This window comes from Schistocerca nitens, chromosome 2 (assembly GCF_023898315.1).
Source record: "Schistocerca nitens isolate TAMUIC-IGC-003100 chromosome 2, iqSchNite1.1, whole genome shotgun sequence".
Classification (NCBI taxonomy): Eukaryota; Metazoa; Arthropoda; class Insecta; order Orthoptera; family Acrididae; genus Schistocerca; species Schistocerca nitens.
In genome coordinates, this window is record NC_064615.1 from 741,434,219 (window position 1) to 741,453,892 (window position 19,674).

The window sequence follows — 19,674 nt, forward strand, 5'->3', positions numbered from 1 at the left end:
GGCGTGTGCAGGGAAGTGATATAGGACGACCCCGACAGGTGACACGTACGTGTCTGATCACCTGCGTCCATTCATGTCCATTGTGCATTCTGACGGACTTGGGCAATTTCCGCGGGACTATGTGATACTCCACACGTCCAAAACTGCTATAGAGTGACTACAGGAACAATCCTCTCTGCTGAAACACTTCCGCTGGCAATCAAACTCCCCAGACATGAACATTGTTGAGCATATTTGGGATGCCTTGCAATGTGTTGTTCAGAAGTGATCTCCAGCCTGTCGTACTCTTACGGATTTGTGGACAGCCCTGCAGGATTCTTGGTGTCACTTCCCTCCAGCACTACTTCAGCTATTAGTCGAGTCCATGCCATGTCGTGTTGCGATAGTTGTGCGTGGTCTCGGGGGCCTTACACATTATTGGGCGCTTCATGTATGTTAGCTAAAATATAATCCTAAGCACGCAAGCACAAAGCAAAGTCACAGTCTGAATGTAATTAATTAGGCCTACTCATGCTGTAAGTCACGATACACGCTCAAATTAAATATTTCCACATTTAAATAGTTCTCTGGCACCATTTTATGATGGATAAAGCATCTATTACAGAGGAAATACAGTTTTCCTCCTCCAGTAGTTGACATTCACGACACATATACACTGTCAGCATTCAGGGCTAATATGTAGCACAATTACTGCTTTTCAACGTTCAGTGGAAGTAAGTGAACGATGTTCATGGTGCAGTCATTCTGATGAGAAGTTTGTGGCACTATGCATTAGGTGTTAGGCGTTATGGAGTGGACACTTAGGTGGGATGGTGGACATCTAGGAGGGAACAGAGATCGCTTACATAATGATGAGCATGCAAGCTGTGTGTATTTTAGTAAGTTGCGCAGACACCGTAGATTTTCGTATATTTAATTTCATGCTTCATTGGGCTTGCAAAGAGTGTGAAATCTCACATATACTATCAGTAATATCATAATTGATAAATAATTTTATTTGGTTTAGAGATCTCGACTCTAATACTGTCTTCAGAGATGTCACATCTCTCTGTTAGCGTCTAGGGTCGTCATGTAAGGTGTGCATAAAGAAATCATGCTATTCAACAGCTTAAATGATATATCGCAATAAACATCTTTCTTCCTAAAGTCGAAAACAGTCTTCCTTCCTAATATGCTGTTTGTTTGTATTTTGATATGTTGTATGTGTCGCATATTTTTATTAGATTATGATGTTATTTAATTATTGATTATAGGAAATGTGGCCTTTAACCCATTTAAAGTGCTTTGCCACCTTAGTTCTGAGTGTAAACTTGGTCAAACTTTTTTTCTGTACAAAATCTCCAGCAGGCTTCTTTCATTTGTAATAATATCATTATTGTTAATCAGTATCATTGGTTATATTTTTTAATGTATAACATGACGCATTATCTTTATCCCTTCTACAATGTTGCTTGAGAACAATATAAATGCGAAAATATTAAAATTCAGAGTGTATTGTGATATATCAAGAGTAGGACCAATTAATTGCTTTCAGACTATCGGTTTACTTGTGTGATTGCCTCCTTAGCGTAGTGCTTTAGCTAACAGGTATTTTCTGCAGTTACAAGCCTGATCAGGGTAGTTTTATGACACTGATCCATAAGCTGAACTTGTAATTTCAATCATTATTTGCAACTATTTTGGCATGGAAACAGCACTGGAGTACCTATTTTAAAGTTGACAATCATGTTTTAGACATTAATTTGACAACCATATGTGTATGTGAAAATTAACATTATGAAACTTGATATAAACACTGCACTTTTCTCACAGTGCAGAAATATTTTTGCAGCCATTTTAGACTTCGAAAGAATAGTGTGATATTTGAGTAGCATCATAGATGTGCAAAATTATTAATTTAAGACATTTTTTTACCAGTGCAGACGTCTGTGGTGACAGTAAGATAAGATACTTACGGTACAAAGATCGAATGTTTAATGTTTTTACCAGTGCAGCCATCTGTTGGCGACAGTAACCAGCCGGCCGAAGTGGCCGTGCGGTTAAAGGCGCTGCAGTCTGGAACCGCAAGACCGCTACGGTCGCAGGTTCGAATCCTGCCTCGGGCATGGATGTTTGTGATGTCCTTAGGTTAGTTAGGTTTAACTAGTTCTAAGTTCTAGGGGACTAATGACCTCAGCAGTTGAGTCCCATAGTGCTCAGAGCCATTTTTGACAGTAACCAAATGGGACATAAAACTGCAACTGATATTATATCACATTTTTCAGGTTTGCAGAAAAGTATTTAAAAATAAAACTCTTGGGTCAACAACTACATATCACTAAATTTGTTAATTATATTTTATAAGCAACATTGGTCTTTAATTATTTATATTATTTATTTATATATTACATGTTTTATTATTATTTATACACTCATTGCAATACTTCGTAGCAAACGATATAGAGCTTTTTAATGAAATGTACCAATGCAACTTGTAAAGCAGTCCATAAACAATTTTTTGGGAGTCAGTAAACAAAAACGTGGTTCGTTACTTTTTTACACAATTCAGATACTTTGATTATGTTTTGTAATTATTTGAATAATTTTGAGCACATTTAAGAACTATGCTCTGATTGGAACTGAGGAAAGGGAGGTGTGTGATACTTTTGAGCGCAGCCTAGATGGGGCTACATTTTAATCGGTTGTTTCATTTTAATGCTAAACTTTGATTGGAGGAAGGGAGAAGATGGAGTTGGAACGCTACACAGTGTGTGTGCGCTCTGTTTTACGTGTGTAATATATATTTTTGAAGTTGGAGGGATTTTAATTTTATGGCAGAGGAAAGTATGTATATGTAAGTAATGTAACATGATATTCACTTGAATATTATGTATGAGGTATATATGTGTACATAAATAATGTAATTTGACAAATATTTTGAACCAGGGATAAGTTTCTCTTGGAAGTAAGTAATATATTTGACTCTAAGCTGAGAGTTACATGATTTTTCACTGCGTATTAGGCGTTGTTTTTAATACTACACTCTGATTGTGTACAGGGAGGAAAAGGGGAAGTGTATGCTAGAAACAATGTAATTTGACACCATGTTCGTATATCATTTAAATATCACACTCTGGATTGTGGGAAGGGGGGGAGTGCGTCAGGCATAAAGCACAGTTGGTCTCGCTGCATCAACTTAGGTTTTTAATAATGGACTATGATTGGTTGGAGATATGGGGGAGGGGAAAGGGAGAAGGATATTCTTATTAACACAGTTTGGCTATTTCCATTGTCTTTGATTTTTCATTTTTAATACTGCACTGTGATTGGCTGGACATAAGGTGTACTGGACTGCGATTGGTTGCAGATGGGAGGAGAAACACATCGGTTTTAATTTTTCACTAACACAATTGTGCTATTTCCACCATCATGAACTTTCCGTTGGTTATTTTAATTTTAATACTTCGCTATGACTGGTTGTAGATAGGGAGTGGGAGCAGAAGGGGGCATAGGTTCCCAGTAATACGTATGATTATGTCAGTTAGTAGATTGATGACATCACTGATATGGATGGCGATGTCACTAGGCCAATTATCTCTGTGCGTCTGAGTCGCCAATGTAAACAAAAAGGCTCGTGTAGTTGGTACACATATACTATTTCGATTATCGAAAGCAGACTCTGAAAACAGTTGAAAACAAAGTAACAGAATTTCTGTATATGGCTGTAATTATAATAATAAATGTCAGAAACTATTAGCCTGTAAGAAAATTGAGGAGCAATGCTACAAGTGTGCAATAGGTCTGTAGTATTTTTTGTCGAAGATGAACGTAAAGCACTGTGGGAACCTCTGGAAACAGAGAGTCTATAAAGGATGATAGTAAAAATTATATGCGAAAATGCATTGAAGTGCAAGAATTATTCATTTTCGGTGTACACTCTTTGATTTTAAGGACTAAATCACTTCATAAATATGACTTAATAAATACATTGATTAAAAAAGAGTACATGATGTAGTACTTCCTCTCAGTAATGAAAGTATGGATGTCAATAATGAACTGAAAGGTGGTGATTTCGTGGCTGATGCAGAAGCCGATAGCTAGCAATAATTATGGGAACGTGTCTTCAGGTTAAGAGGTCTGCATAGAGTAGCTGTGTACGATGTAAAACGAGTGGCAATATGCAGGGAAAAGAAGTCGTTTGTGTCACTAAGGCATGTTTTCTTATCCGTATTCGTGTAGCTGTACACGGCGTAGAACCCTAGCATTAGCACGTGGTTTGCTGTGTTAGTAGATAATTATAGTCATTGATGAAGGTGTATCTGCCAGTGAATAAATCCTTCGTGATGTAAAATTGTTACAGTTAGTGTGGAAGAGGAGAACGATCATGGAGCACTCGTCCAGTGCAATACTTGCATTTTTTTGCAGGTGTATATATCGGTGAGGAGATTTTCAGTCGTGAAGTACGTTCGCTGTAGGAGTGTTCGCCTCTGTAGCCGAGTTCGTTAACGTGTGCCTGTGTAGTGGCATTTGACTCGGGGATAAACTAGTTCGAATCATAGTGGTGGACGAAATCTTCAATGTCAATATTTATGCGGCAAACGGAGGAGAGATGGCGGCGTAAATTTCCTAATAACCAGCCTTTGTGCCAATGTCCTTGACAGAACTTCAAACCTCTCTGCAGTGTCTCATGACGTGAGGGCACGTGACACTGTCGGTAGTGATTTGTCAGTCAGATGCGACGTTAATCTCGGCGGCCCTCTTGATGACGCCACACCCTCACCTTCTCCATTATCTCACTATAATTGTCACCATCATACAACACAAATTGACACCAACTACACACATATCCATCACAACACATAGTGTAGGTCCTACACTCTACAACTATACATTCTACATGACTCTCTTATATCAATATGGAAAGCGGCCAATGTGTGCGGATGAACACACTTTCCGACATGAAGCAAGCGGCGCCCATCCCATGGGGTACCCCAGCCAGTACGCCATACAATATTTATATTTTATTTATTGTAGGAATACACCTTTTATCATGTCCAATGCAGAAGGTGTAATTGCTCTAGAAAAGGTCTGTAGGAATTTAGATGGACTGAGAGTAGAAACCTTGTATGAGGCTAGCTCGACTTAGAGTAACGCACTGACTAACATCGCTCGCTAATACACGCAGGTGTGCAAAACTTAAGGACGAAACTTTCGTGTGATGTGCCACTGCCAAGTAATGTACTTTGGTGAAACGCGGGCCATACATAGAAAGAACTGCTTCCGTATAGCGCAGAATGTAATAGAAAGAAATAAACAGTGAGACGAACAGAAACGACATTTCTAATCAAAGACAGTACTTACACCAAAGTTTACATGTAGCAACGACAATCCAGCACTCGTTAACCTCTCTGGTGGAGGAATGTAACGCCCTACGACAAGAACCCCTGACCAACCTTGTAGTCAACATGGCAGCACGTTGCAGACCATGCAGTGCTGTTAAGAACAATGTCCCGTATTTTATAATGTACAGGGACCCATCAAAAATCGCGTAACTTTAGTGTAATTATTGTCTTTAACTAAAAGTGTCATGTCTGTTCATCTCATTGCGTTTATCTCTCAGTTACCTTCTGAACCACACATTACCAGTTATTTTTGTGTACGGTCCATCGAGCAGTGTTACTTGGCAGTGACATCATTTGAAAGTCACTTTTGTCCTTAAAGTTTGTACACAGGCGTGTAATCTGTAAGACTTCGCATGATGTTTAGTGTCTTTGGGACATTTGTCTTCAGACTGGTTTGATACAGCTCTGTAACTTCACGCGCCAGAGCACTACTGCAGTAGTCAAAAGTCACAGAGAGACCCGAGCTCGGCGACTCAGAACAATTATTGAACAACGACAGTGAGGCAAGGACTGCTGACGGGAGCAATGGACGAGGACAAATTCGCTCATGCACCCGGAGCCACAGTGTCACACGTATTGGCTCGCCTCTTTAAATAACGGAGCTTTTTGAGCCATTCTGGCTGTGTAGCTAGAAACAGAGGGAATGGCGGTCTATTTTCTTTGAAACCACGAATAGCTGATCGATGACGGTCCGCGTAATATCTGACTTCAATGCCGACAGACAGACAGCGTGGTGCACACCACAGCCGTGCTCTGCCATTGCTGCCTACTGGGAAATAATGGATGAGGAGGAGACTGCTGCTCTACCAGTGATCCTCCAATGAGGGTCAATTACGGATGATCTGCAAGCTTCATCCCCACAATGTCTACGAGTGGTGAGTTCGCGCAGCCCTCTGAGAACCGCATAAGCCTCTGCTGCAGCCTTGGTCGATATATGGTGGTTGACAAGGGCCTAGCCTTCATCTCAAACGGCATCCTGGAGCACACAGTCTACTATCCTCATCTAAACACTTGACGGGCTGTCTACTAGATAGTAGAGGTGTAGGGCTGCACTGCAATACAGAAAATCTGGGGCGGGCGACGCCTACCCGTCTCCACCTTGCCGCCTGCCATAGCACACTGATCTGCAGTTCCAAAACCACCACAGTCTACTATCCTCATCCAAACACTTGAAGGGCTGTCCACTAGATAGTTGAGGTGTAGGGCTGCACTGCAATACAGAAAATCTGGGGCGGGCGACGCCTACCCGTCTCCACCTTGCCGCCTGCCATAGCACACTGATCTGCAGTTCCAAAACCACCACTTACTGACCAGCTGTGTCAAAGTTTGGTTGCAGCACGCAGCTGTACAACGCACTGAGACAGCTTTATTATCTTCTCCCGCCAAATAAATGTTATTACAGATTCTGCTGTATTTCTACCGCCTCCTGTCGTTTCTCCGGATCACTGTCCCTCATTCAGTGCTCGGTCTCCTGCACACAAAGTGAGCGCATTTCCCGGGTCGTAACAGGATGCAGATCTCTACCTCCTACAATTCTGCCCTCTACAGTGCACTCTAATGTGGAAGCTATTCGCTGATGTTCAACACATGTCTTACCATCCTGTCCTTCTTGCCAGTGTTTCCCAACTATACCTTTCCTCGTCATTTGTGCTGAGAAGGTCCTCATTATTTATCTCACCAGTCAACTTCACAATCTTTCTCCAACAGCATCCCAGTTTCTTCGATTCCCTCCCTGTTTTACCACATGCCACGTTTCACTTTCATATAATGCTCTGATCCTGACATACATACCCTTCCCTTAATTAAAGCCTATGTTAGATACCCGTAGAGTTCTTTTAGCGAGAAGTGTCCTCTTTGCCTGTTCTAGCTTGCTTGTCATATCAACCGTGGTTCGTCCGTCATGCACTGTTTTGGTTATAAGGAAGCAGAATCCCCTCATTTCGTTTATTACAGTCTCTAAATGTGCTTTTCAGTGTACTGGCAATGTGATTTCGTCTGCTGTTCATGCCTCACGTCTTCCTTTGGTTTACTCTCAGTGCATACTTTGTGCTTAGTATAATCTTCATCCTATTGAACAGGTTCTGTAATGTCATAAGCAAATCTTATCAATGATATCCTTTCGCCCTGAATTTTAATCGCACTTCTGTATCTCACTCCTCTCACTACCGTTATTGCTTCTATGATGTACTAGTTGAGCAGTACCAGAGAAAGACTACAACTTTGCCTTACATCTTTTTTTGATCCTGTACTTTTCTCTTGGTGTTCCATCGTTATTGTTCGCTTTTAATTACTGTGAAGGTTTTACTTACTAACTTCAGAAAATAAGTTACTCATGTAGTCCCTCGCTAAGATTATTGAGCAAATGTTCGCTCTTCATTACTGTGAATGTTTTACGTACTGACTTCAGGAAATAAGTTACACATGTAATCCCTCGCTAAGACCATTGAGCAAGAGTAGTCCTTAGTCAAAAGGGAGTACATTTGCAGATTTTCTGCAGACAGTTTTGCTGAGATACGGATAACAGGTCCATCACAGTGTGCGACTGAAAAGATGTGACAGCTGGAAAAGTATTCCAAAGTGGAAGTACACTGGACAGTACGATTCTTGTGGAGAATACGTCTAAATTGCACACAGACTCGCCGCGAGTTCTGGCGGTACTTGGATCAAATGCACTATTGTGTTCAGCTATAGTTAAGTGGTGCCAATAACGAAGGCCACACATTCTTGGGTGAGACTGATCGATAAGTCCAAATCTTGCGCCATTCGATTTCCATCTCTTCGGCAAGATGAAAGAACATCTAAGGGATGGGGGAGGTGAGATTTTACAACAACGATGACGTTTAACAGTGCGTTTGGAATGGTTCCGCGCACAAGGAGTGGATTTGTATATCCGACGAATTGAAGGATTGGAAGAGCGTCCCGACTGTTGATTACGGAGATTTGATGGCTGTGTTGGAAAATAGTGTTATTATCTGTGTCACTATGAATTAGTGCAATATTCATTAAAAGTTACTTGGGCTGCCATAATATAGTGTAACATAATTTTTTGTGTCCCCTTGTTCATTAGCCATCGTTCCCTACAAGTAATACCAGTATTAAGAGAATTTCAAAGATCTTGCAGCAAGTGACATTGACGAACCCGTCTTCTAGGTCTACAGACCCTGTGAATATATCTTGATTTTTCGTACGTTTTGCTTCTGTTATCAAGAGCAGTGTGAAACAGCCTCATTGGTGACTTTACCCTTTCTTTAGACAGGGCATACTTCTGTACATTATTCTTGTCAGCAACTTGTATGTATGAGCTGTTCTGGTGGTTTTACGACAGTTCTCACATTTATTTGCCTTTGCTCTCTTCAGGATTGTTCGATGTTACGGTCTATAAGTGTCGACATCGTCTAATTTCACCCTCATGGCCACTGCAAAAGTTGTGCTTCGCTGAAAATAATACGTCTTTCGACTCTTTTTGGAACGTGGGCTCTCTAAACGTGGTGCGTGTGGTGGTTCAGGATCACGACATCTCTTCTAGCGTATTTATTCGGAGTTTGGTGAGCGTTTCTCTGGCTCTTGCGTACCGGCTAAGAGCTCCGTAACGCTCTTGAAACTCTTCACGACTCCTTTCTTTCGTCATTGACACGCTACACTAATCGGTGCAAGTCTCTTCATCTCAGTGTAACTACTGCAACTTCTTCATTTAAATCTGCTTGCTGCATTTGTTTCCTAGCTTCTCTCTATAATTCTACGCCCACCCAGCCCCCGTCCACACAAACACACACACAAACACACACACACACACCTCTATCAAAGACTAAATTGATGATTCCTTGATGCCTTTGACCGTGTCCTACCAACCGATTCCCACTTTTAGTCAAGCTATGCAACAAATTTCTTTTTTCCCCAGTTCTAGTCAGTGCTTTCTCATTAGTGACGCGATCTATCCAGCTAATCTTCATCACTCTTCTGTAGCTTCTTGCCGACGTTTAACTTCCGTACAGGACTACACTGCAGAAAAATACTTTTTTGTAAAAGATTTCCAAATACTTAAATCAATACTCGAAGTTAACAATTTTCTCTTCTTCTGAAACGCTTTTTTGTTATTGCCAGTCTATACGTTATATCCTCTATACTTCGGCCGGCCTGGGTGGCCGAGCGGTTCTAGGTGCTACAGTGTGGAACCGCGCGACCGCTACGGTCGCAGGTTCGAATCCTGCCTCGGGCATGGATGTGTGTGATGTCCTTAGGTTAGTTAGGTTTAAGTAGTTCTAAGTTCTAGCGTACTGATGACCTCAGAAGTGAAGTCCCATAGTGCTCAGAGCCATCTGAACCATCCTCTTTACTTCGGCCATAATTTGTTATTTTACAGCCCAAATAGCAAAATTTATGTACTATTTTTAGTGTTTCATTCCCTAACATAATTCCCTCAGCATCGGCCACTTGATTCGACTACATTCCTTTGCCCTTGTTTTGGTTGATGTTCGTTTTATATCCTCCTTTCAAGACACTGTCCATTCCGTTCAAGTGCAACGAAGTCCTTTGCCGCCTCTGCCGAATTACCACGTGATTGGCAAACCTCAAAGTCTTTAACTATTGCCACTGATTCTTCCTACAAATTTCCTTCCACAAATTTTTCCTTGGTTTCCTTTACTGCTTGCGTAATCTGTAGACGGAATAACATCAGAGATAGGCTACAACCCTGTCTCATTTCCTTCTCAACGGCTGCTTCCGTTTCATGGCCTTCGACTCTTATAAATGTCGTTTCATTTCTGTACTAGTTGTGTATATCCTTTCGCTCCCTTTATTGTAGTCCTGCTATGTTTAGAATTTCAAAAATTGTATTCAACTCATCATTATGAAATGGTTTCTCTAAGACTACAAAAACTATAAGCATAGATTGGCCTTTCTTTAACCTATCTTCTAAGATAAATCATACCATCAGTACTAGTGGGTTACTGCATTTGTCCGGGCCCTAAAAGATATGAAGTCGACTTCTACCAGTTTTTCCATTCATCTACAAATAATTCGTGTCAGTCATCTGGCACCATGACTTATTAAACAGATAGTTCGGTAATACTCAAACCTGTCAAGACCTGCTCGCTTTGAAATTATTAGTTTTGATAAGTTAAAATCCATAAATTGAACTGCACATCAAGGAATTACAATTACGAAGAATCTAAATTGGGAACAACACATAATAAATATTGTGGGGATGGCAAACGAAAGACTGCGTTTTATTGGCAGGACGCTTGAAAAATGTAACAGACCTACTAAAGAGACTGCCTACACTACACTTGTCTGTCCTGTTTTGGAGTCGTTGCGCGGACTGGGATCCTTACCTCGTAGGATTACCGTAATACAACAAGAAAGTTCAAAGAAGAGCAGCACGTTCTGTATTATAGAGGAGAGAGTGTCACTGCCATGATACAGGATTTGAAATGAACATAACTGAAACAAAGGCGTTTTTCGTTACGGTGGAATGTTTTCACGAAATTGGAATCACCTTCTCCTCCGAATGCGAAAATATTTTGTTGACGTTGACCTGCACAGGGGTAAACTATCATCATAATAAAACAAGAGAAATCAGAGCTCTCATTGAAAGATATAGATGTTCGTTTCTTCCGCGCGGTATTAGAAACTGGATAATAGAGAATTATTGTGAAGGTGGTTCAATTAACCCTCTGCCAGGCACTTACGTGTGATTTGCAGGGTATCCATGTACAGGATGGCGCACGAAATGTGTTACCATTTTGTTTTTGAATATAAACTTTAGTGTCAATACAATTGAAAGGAACATATACTACAATGAAGAGCCGTCCATGGAGATTTGTTCTAACGCAGCACATGCTCAATATGTCCTCCACTTCGTTTCCTAACTTCCTTCAAACGAACACTGAAGTTAGTGATTACCTTACGGCACATGTCTTCCGTAATTTCACTGCAAGCTTGAAGAATAAGTCTTCTGAGCTCCATTAAATCACGTGGACGTTTCGGGAAAATTTTTTTCCTTTAGGTACCCCCAAAGAAAAAAGTCACATGGATTGAGGTCTGGACTATTGGGGGCCAATTTTGTCCGTCATTGAAGCGACCTGGAAACCTGAGTGAAATGATCCTCTTGTCAAAATGCTCGAGTAAAAACTCCAACACAGTGTTTGCATTATGTGGCCTTGCTCCATATTGCATGAACCACTGCGCGTTGAAGGGCAAGGCAGTAGCAAGAAGCTGTGAAATGAAGCTATTGCGAAGTATGCTCAAATAACGCTCGTTGTTCACAGTTTCTTCAAAGAAAAAGGCTCCAATAAGTCCGTGACTGGAAATTGCTGCCCACGCTGTAATCCTCGGAGCATAATGTTGTCGTTCATGAAGCACTTGTGGGTTTTCAGTGGCCCAAAAGCGTACATTTTGTTTGTTAACCACACCGTCTAAATAAAAATGCGCCTCGTTTGAAAACCAAACGTTGTTGAGAGTTTCTTCTCTATCCTCCGCCCACTGAGCAAACAGTAGTCTCTGCTGCTTGTGTTCTTCAGTGAGCTTCTGTGCACAGGTCATCTTGTATGGGTACATATGGAGATCACTTTTAAGAATGCGTTGAACGGAGCGTCTGGATATTCTCAGTTGCACTGCTGCCTTTCTACACGATTTCCCGGGACTTCTCTGTGCAGCAACTCGTACCGCTTCAATATTCTCCGACGAACAAACAGGCTTAGGCCGAGATCGCTTCGCTTCCAATACTGTTCCTTCCTGTACAAATTTATCGTACAACCTGTGGATGATCTTCTTGCAAGGGACCCATTGTGTGTTAAACTGTTGTCGAAAACGCCTCCGAGTCACAACAAGGCTTATCGTTTCATGAAAAAGTAATACAATTGCCGATCGTTGCTGTGTCGTCAGTCTTCCATTGTCAGCCGTTGCTGCTTACTAGTCTCCTAGCGGCAGTATCGTGAATTACACGTCATTTCGTAACTCATTTGTTTTTCCAAGCTCTGCTGGTACTGCTGTAGAGATCCCAGTGGGATATGTAATGTGCGTCGTAAATTGTGAAAGTTTTTTTCACAACTTTCACAATTGGTACCACATTTCGTGCGCCACCCTGTAGATGTAAATGTAGATACCTCAAGTTTGTATCTAAATTCGTATAGCAGATATGATGTTGAGAAATAGGTTGATTTTTTAAAAATAAAAATCCTGCAATAAATGATGTGTAACTGACAACATCAGCTGCTGACAGGTGTTGTTGATATACCTCGATGTGGACAGCTGAAAATGTGTGCCCCGACCGGGACTCGAACCCGGGATCTCCTGCTTACATGGCAGACGCTCAATCCATGTGAGCCACCGAGGACACAGATGAATAGCACGACTGCAAGGGCTTATCCCTTGCACGCTTCCCGTGAGACTCACATTCCCAACTGTCCACAATTCTACATATGTATTATACCTTATAGACATTTGCCCACCCACTCATTACTCGCGCACGCTTTGGCGATTCCCGTAAGAGTTTGGGCAACCTGTGCGCATTCGCACAGACGAAGGTCAATGGCTAGGTAGCCTTTAACTATATATATATATATATATATATATATATATATATATATATATATATATATGAAGACAGTAACTTGTTCTCGAAAGAACAGTTACTGTTGATGACCGTGCAGCTTTTCCCTGGAATAAATGTTGACTAACTGACAACCTCAGCTGCCGACAGGTGTTGTTGATATACCTCGATGTGGACCGCTGAAAATGTGTGCCCCGACCGGGACTCGAACCCGGGATCTCCTGCTTACATGGCAGACCCTCAATCCATGTGATCCACCGAGGACACAGATGAATAGCGCGACTGCAGGGACTTATCCCTTGCACGCTTCCTGTAGTTGTAGTGGGTGTGGAAAATGAGAGTGAGACGTGCTTGTTACTTACTGACAATGCAGGACGTATATCAGCGACTGGCGAGCTCCACAGTGGTAGCCATCGCAGGAGCTTCGAGCTGGTGCAGAGACGCTGCGCGGTACTTACTGTCGTTGATGAAGGTGTATCTGCCAGTGAAGAGGTCCGCGGTGGTGTAGTTGCGGTCCGTGTAGAAACCGAGCGCGAGCGCGCGGTACAGCGAGATGCGGCGCCGCGGCGGGATGTGGCCGCAGTAGCGGCCCCCGAACGGCGAGTTGACCAGCTCGCTCGCCTCGTGCGACACCACCTCCGCGTACACGTCCACGTACTCGTGCATACACCTGCAACGCGCACGCCGCGCAGTTAGCGTAGCCACCACTGCAGCAGCAAGCAGCACGTTCCACACCGGTTGGGTTCAACAACAGGAAAGTTCGTTTACACCATTCACCTCGTTTTTGGAGAGCAATGAGGAAACTATTCAGTTTTTACTACAGCGCATTTCTTCTTGTGGTCTAAATTTCAGTAATTTAAGCAAATCTGTACCATACGAGTATGTGCCTAGTTGCTATAGTATGCAGCCTCAGTACTCCGTCTGGTAACCTATTACAACAAATAGCTCCGAGTGGTCAGAGCGCCTCCAGCGTGTACATTTCTTCGTAAAGTTCAATCGAAGCCGTTCCGTACGGCAGACGTGGTTCGACCTGACAGATTCGTTCCTTCGGTAACAGTTGAAATTGCGGTCTGTCCAGTTTACAGTCGTTCTCCGAGTAAGCAGTGTCATCATTCCAAGGCGCAGAGCCCGTTTACAACCCCTCGGACTGTTGCGCGTTCTGGACCGCAGTATTGTTCTCGTGTGTTGTGCTAATATGATATACATCCCGCCCGGTTGGCCGTGCGGTCTAACGCACGGTTTTCCGGGCGGGAAGGAGCGCCTGGTCCCCGGCACGAATCCGCCCGGCGGATTTGTGTCGAGGTCCGGTGAACCGGCCAGTCTGTGGACGTTTTTAGGCGGTTTTCCATCTGTCTCGGCGAATGCGGGCTGGTTCCCCTTATTCCGCCTCAGTTACACTATGTCGGCGAGTGCTACGTAAAGAAGTTCTGCACGTACGCGTTCACCACCATTACCCTACCATGCAAACACAGGGGTTACACTCGTCTGGTGTGAGACGTTCCCTTGGGGGGGTCCATCGGGGACCGGACCGCACAATAACCCTGGGTTCGGTGTGGGGCAGCGGAGGGGTGAAGTGGACTGCGGTAACCGTCGTGGGGTTGCGGACCACTGCGGCTGCGGCGGGGACGGAGTCTCTCCGTCGTTTCTAGGTCTCCGGTTAACATACAATACAATACAATGTGATATACGAGAGCCTGCTGAAAAGTAATGCCTCCGAATGTATGTGACAAATCTTAAAGCTTTTTAAACAAAACAAAAGTTGTTAACTAACATTCGTCTCTGTTCTTGACGGAGCCACAACCTCACCTCTTCGTGCACCGCTTCACTATCAGAGTCCAGTCCTCGAAGGAGTTCTTTAAATTTTGGAAACAGATTAAAATCGGATGGGACTAAGTCCGAACTGTCTGTAGGATGACCGATGACAGTATAACCAAGGTGTCGGGTTGTTGCAGATGTCGCGGCGCTCGTGTGTGGTGAGGCGTTGCCAGGCTGGAGGAGAGGGTACTCCATGTGCTTCGAATTCTAAACTGGATTACAGCACGATATTTCTCACGCACTGACACAATCACGTTACACAGCCCTATGTTACATGCAACACTCCATAGTACTTAAGCGACAGAGGGACATGAAGAACAAAGATGTAGGATGGTAACAACTTTTGTTTTATGTAAAAATCCTTTAGAGTTTTCACGTAAAAAATTCGGAGGCATTACTTTTCAGCACGCTGACGTACTTGAGGAACCTGAAATGTAGAAATTTTACACTCAATTTTGTGTTTGGTTGCGCGTGGTTGATAACATTGAATAAACGTTTAGTTATTTGTGGCGATATTTTTCTGTGAGAGACGAAAGTAACGAAACAGCACAGTCAGATAGCATTGGTCAAACATTATGTTTCAAAACATCTGTTAGCAACCTGAAAAAAACATCTGGTGCGGAGCGACCCGACAGTAAATTTATGATTCACAATTTTCTTCGCACTCGCTTAAGCGCCATACACGAACGACGGACTGTTTTCGAAAGGCAATTTATTGAAGAAAGCGAGAAAACATTGTTTTCAATCTGTAGATGTTATAATTTAAAGTCTGCGGTTTTTGCTTCTATGTGAAGGCTGATCTCAGGATCTTCTGTAGGGATTTCTATACGGTTTACACTAACAAATAGATGATTCATGAGTAAGGCTTGTGTATATCACTGCATATTATAAACAAATCGTCCAGACGTTGATGCTTAATGATACCAGCCCGAACCTGGGATTTGTCGCTAGTCTTAAATAAATTAAAATTCAAAATAATTTCCTTAACCATATTTAACATTGCTTGAATAGGCCTAATGCGAACGATTTCACTGTTGTCCGCGCAATTCACCTACTAAACAATCAATAACTCTCGGGAAGCTATTGCCTGAAGAACTGGCATGTTGTAACCTATTTATTACTCGTGACTAATATTTCAGCTCATCACTAGCGCACGTACACTCAGTTTCTCTCAGTTCGCGCCGTCTCATCATGTCGGACACTAGCCACTTGCTTCTCCATAGTGACTACAGGACACCAAAAGCTTTCGTTTCTCGAGGAACCACTTTTGGACAAGGTGCCCCGGGGATCTTTAACACATTACAACCGAGATCACTGGTCATATAAAACGGTACTGCTGACATAAGCTCATAAATGGCTATCACTCTCCACATGTGGTGAATTACAAATGTTGTAAAAAAACTATGGTGTGCCACAATCATAATGCGATGCTACTCCTATGAGAAAAGTATGGTCCACCTCGTTCATCATCTACATGACCCCAATATAACTGACCACAAAAGGTGATAAAATGCCCCATATGAAATTTGAAGAACTGCGTGATATTGTGCAGTTTTTAAAAACTATAGGCAATAGACCACGACGTGCGAAATTGAGATGCTTACAGTCTGATAACGTCCAGCGATCATTGTGCTGGAATGTCTATATCATGTGCTGGTTGATTCATAGTACTCAATTTTTAATGAATTGGGGTGTAGCAATAGCCCAGACACTCAACTTTCATTCGATATCAGTTCTAATGTCGTAATGTAATTGTAGTTTGCCTTCCTTTTTTATTTCCGGTGTGTCACTCAAAGCCACGATCCTTACCTGTCCGTGGTATTCTTTGCCGCATTAACGCTACGTAAGTAGTAGTGATTATGACTAACAATCAGTACGTAGGTATGGTGACTCACCTGTGTGTTTACCCTCCGCGAAACATGTTTTCCATCTATTGGCATATAGTACTTGATTACATTTACTAACTTTCAGGTGAGAGAAGAGCTCTTAGAAAACAGCGCGTAGAATCCGAATAAATGGTACATTTTTGTGAAATACTGTAACGATAGGGATAAAAGCTGGTTTTATCTGAAGTAAGCATTTTAATAGTCATCTACAATACAATACAAAAAGGTCATTCTCATGCGTTTTATTTAGTGACATCTCCTACAGTCATATAGGAAGACACACCTAATTATAAGAAGTTATTGTTTAAACCTAGTTAATCGATTCTATAGCTTACACTCGGTTAAATAAACATCCTTGTTGCTTCCGAATATATAGTTAAATAAGCGAAACAAAGACATATCATATCATTTTCTTTTAATAATGCAGCAAACTAAATATGCCCTGTAAAGGTTTCATTTTAACGGTAGCCAATAGTTATGAACGAGTTTCCAGTTTTAGTAAATAATCTCAACATGGTTTTCTGCGATTCACGATAGTATAGCTGGATTGAACGAACGCCTGTAAATCAAAGATTATGGACTACATCTGGTCTCCGACCTCAAACTTGCGTCAGCTGGCTCACCTATCTACTTCTGTGTATTTGGAAGTCTGTTTGTCTTTAAGTGTCTATCTGCCTGGAAGTATAATTTTCAGTCTGTCTGTCTGTAACCCTCCCTGTTTCCGAATGCTACACCAATAAAAACCGATCATTTACCCTAATACGCGATGGGGTTCAGTGTACATCAATTTCCGGCGAACTCCGTTAAACTTTTTCCACACATTTTCGGAAAAGTTTTGAAAGCCACAATCAGGCTGATCTACCGAGCCAATGATCAGTAACCCTGCCCGCAAACATATAACGCCATTGATGGTTTTTCTCGACCTTTGCGATATATATACAGCGTGGTCCATTGTTAGTGACCGGGCCAAATACTTCACGAAATAAGAAACAAACGAAAAAACTACAAGAAACGAAACTCGTTTAGCTTAAAGGGGGAAACCAGATGGCGCTATCGCTGACCCGCTATATGGCGCTGCCATAGGTCAAACGGCTATCAATTGCGTTTTTTTAAAAATAGGAACCAACATTTTTTATTACATATTCGTATAGTACGTAAGTAAATATGAATGTTTTAGTTGGACCACTTTTTTCGCTTTGTGATAGATGGCGCTGTAATAGTCACAAACGTATAAGTAGGCGGTATCACGTAACATTCCGCCAGTGAGGACGGTATTTGCTTCGTGATACATTACTCGTGTTAAAACTGACCGTTTACCAATTGCGAAAAACGTCGATATCGTGTTGATGTATGGCTATTGTGATCAAAATACCCAACGGGCGTGTGCTATGTATACTGCTCGGTATCCTGGACGACATCATCCAAGTATCCGGACCGTTCGCCGGATAGTTACGTTATTTAAGGAAACAGGAAGTGTTCAGCCACATGTGAAACGTCAGACACGACCTGTAACAAATGATGATGCCCAAGTAGGTGTTTTAGCTACTGTCGCGGCTAATCTGCACATCAGTAGCAGACAAATTGCGCGAGAATGGGGAATCTCAAAAACGTCGGTGTGGAGAATGCTACATCAACATCGATTGCACCTGTACCACATTCCTATGCACCAGGAATTGCATGGCGACGACTTTGAACGTCGTGTACAGTTCTGCCATTGGGCACAAGAGAAATTACGGGACGATGACAGATTTTTTGCACGCGTTCTATTTAGCGACGAAGCGTCATTCACCAACAGCGGTAACGTAAACCGGCATAATTTGCACTATTGGGTAACGGAAAATCCACGATGGCTGCGACAAGTGGAACATCAGCGACGTTGGCGGGTTAATGTATGGTGCGGCATTATGGATGTCCAGCACATAGCTCGTGTGCGGTTGAAGCGATATTGAATAGCATATTTCATGACAGGTGGATTGGTCGTCGAAGCACCATACCATAGCCCGCAGTTTTGTGATCTGCTATCACGTAGAACAGTTTACTTCGAAGTTTTACGACTGGGAATGTTATTATTACGCCTAATAGATTGTGTGTGTGTGTGTGTGTGTGTGTGTGTGTATACGTGCGCGCCTGCTTGTGTTTCTACATGTGTCACTTACTTTCTCTGGTTTCTCCATTGTCTTCACTATGAAAGAGATACACTAAGTAACTTTCACTGTCACTGTTTGGAAACTACAGAAACGTGAAACTTCAGCGAAACATGTCAGGAAAATAAAATAAAAGATAAAAATTGTTATTTGCTCAAGGCAGAGACACTCCAAAAACAAATTATTTGTAAACATACCGAGCGAGGTGGCGCAGTGGTTAGCACACTGGACTCGCATTCGGGAGGACGACGGTTCAATCCCGTCTCCGGCCATCCTGATTTAGGTTTTCCGTGATTTCCCTAAATCGCCTCAGGCAAATGCCGGGATGGTTCCTTTGAAAGGGCACGGCCGATTTTCTTCCCCATCCTTCCCTCACCCGAACTTGCGCCCCGTCTCTAATGACCTCGTTGTCGACGGGACGTTAAACACTAATCTCCTCTATTTGTAAACATACTGATGGCGCCAGAGCATACGTGGCATTTGGTTGCTTTCCTTCTGAAACAGTGATCCGATGTTTCACAAATTATCACTGAACCCGACTACGGAACCTTCAATCTAGATCTTGACGCTTGTCCTATGCATTGCGGCACTGGTCGGTCTCGTATTTGTATTGTTGCTCGTGATGAGCATCGAAGGTAGCCCCTGGCATCGAAGTTTCGTGATCGTCGAGGGGGTCTTCAGTGTCTTTGAACCTCCCAACACCGATCTATGCCTCAGTACTGCAGTAAGGCTTTGTAAAGAGGACACGGAAGACGTCTCCACACTTTTCTCTCTTTATTGATGGCTCATAATCCCCGACTTCAAATTTGACGTCCGACAAGTTACGGAGGATACCATACGGACCTAAGCAGCACTTTAGTAACATTGCCGGTAGTTCCGCTTTTCTGCAAAGTGTAAAC

General features: G+C 42.5%; 1 protein-coding gene across 1 annotated transcript in view; it reads right to left on the reverse strand.

Annotated features, from left to right (window-relative positions):
* Positions 1 to 19,674, reverse strand: part of LOC126236959 (cubilin) — a 1,328,660-nt gene that overhangs the window by 185,579 nt on the left and 1,123,407 nt on the right. The window contains exon 5 of the mRNA XM_049946657.1: positions 13,389 to 13,600. Within this exon, the coding sequence (XP_049802614.1) occupies positions 13,389 to 13,600 (212 nt within the window). The remainder of the gene's footprint in view (positions 1 to 13,388; positions 13,601 to 19,674) is intronic.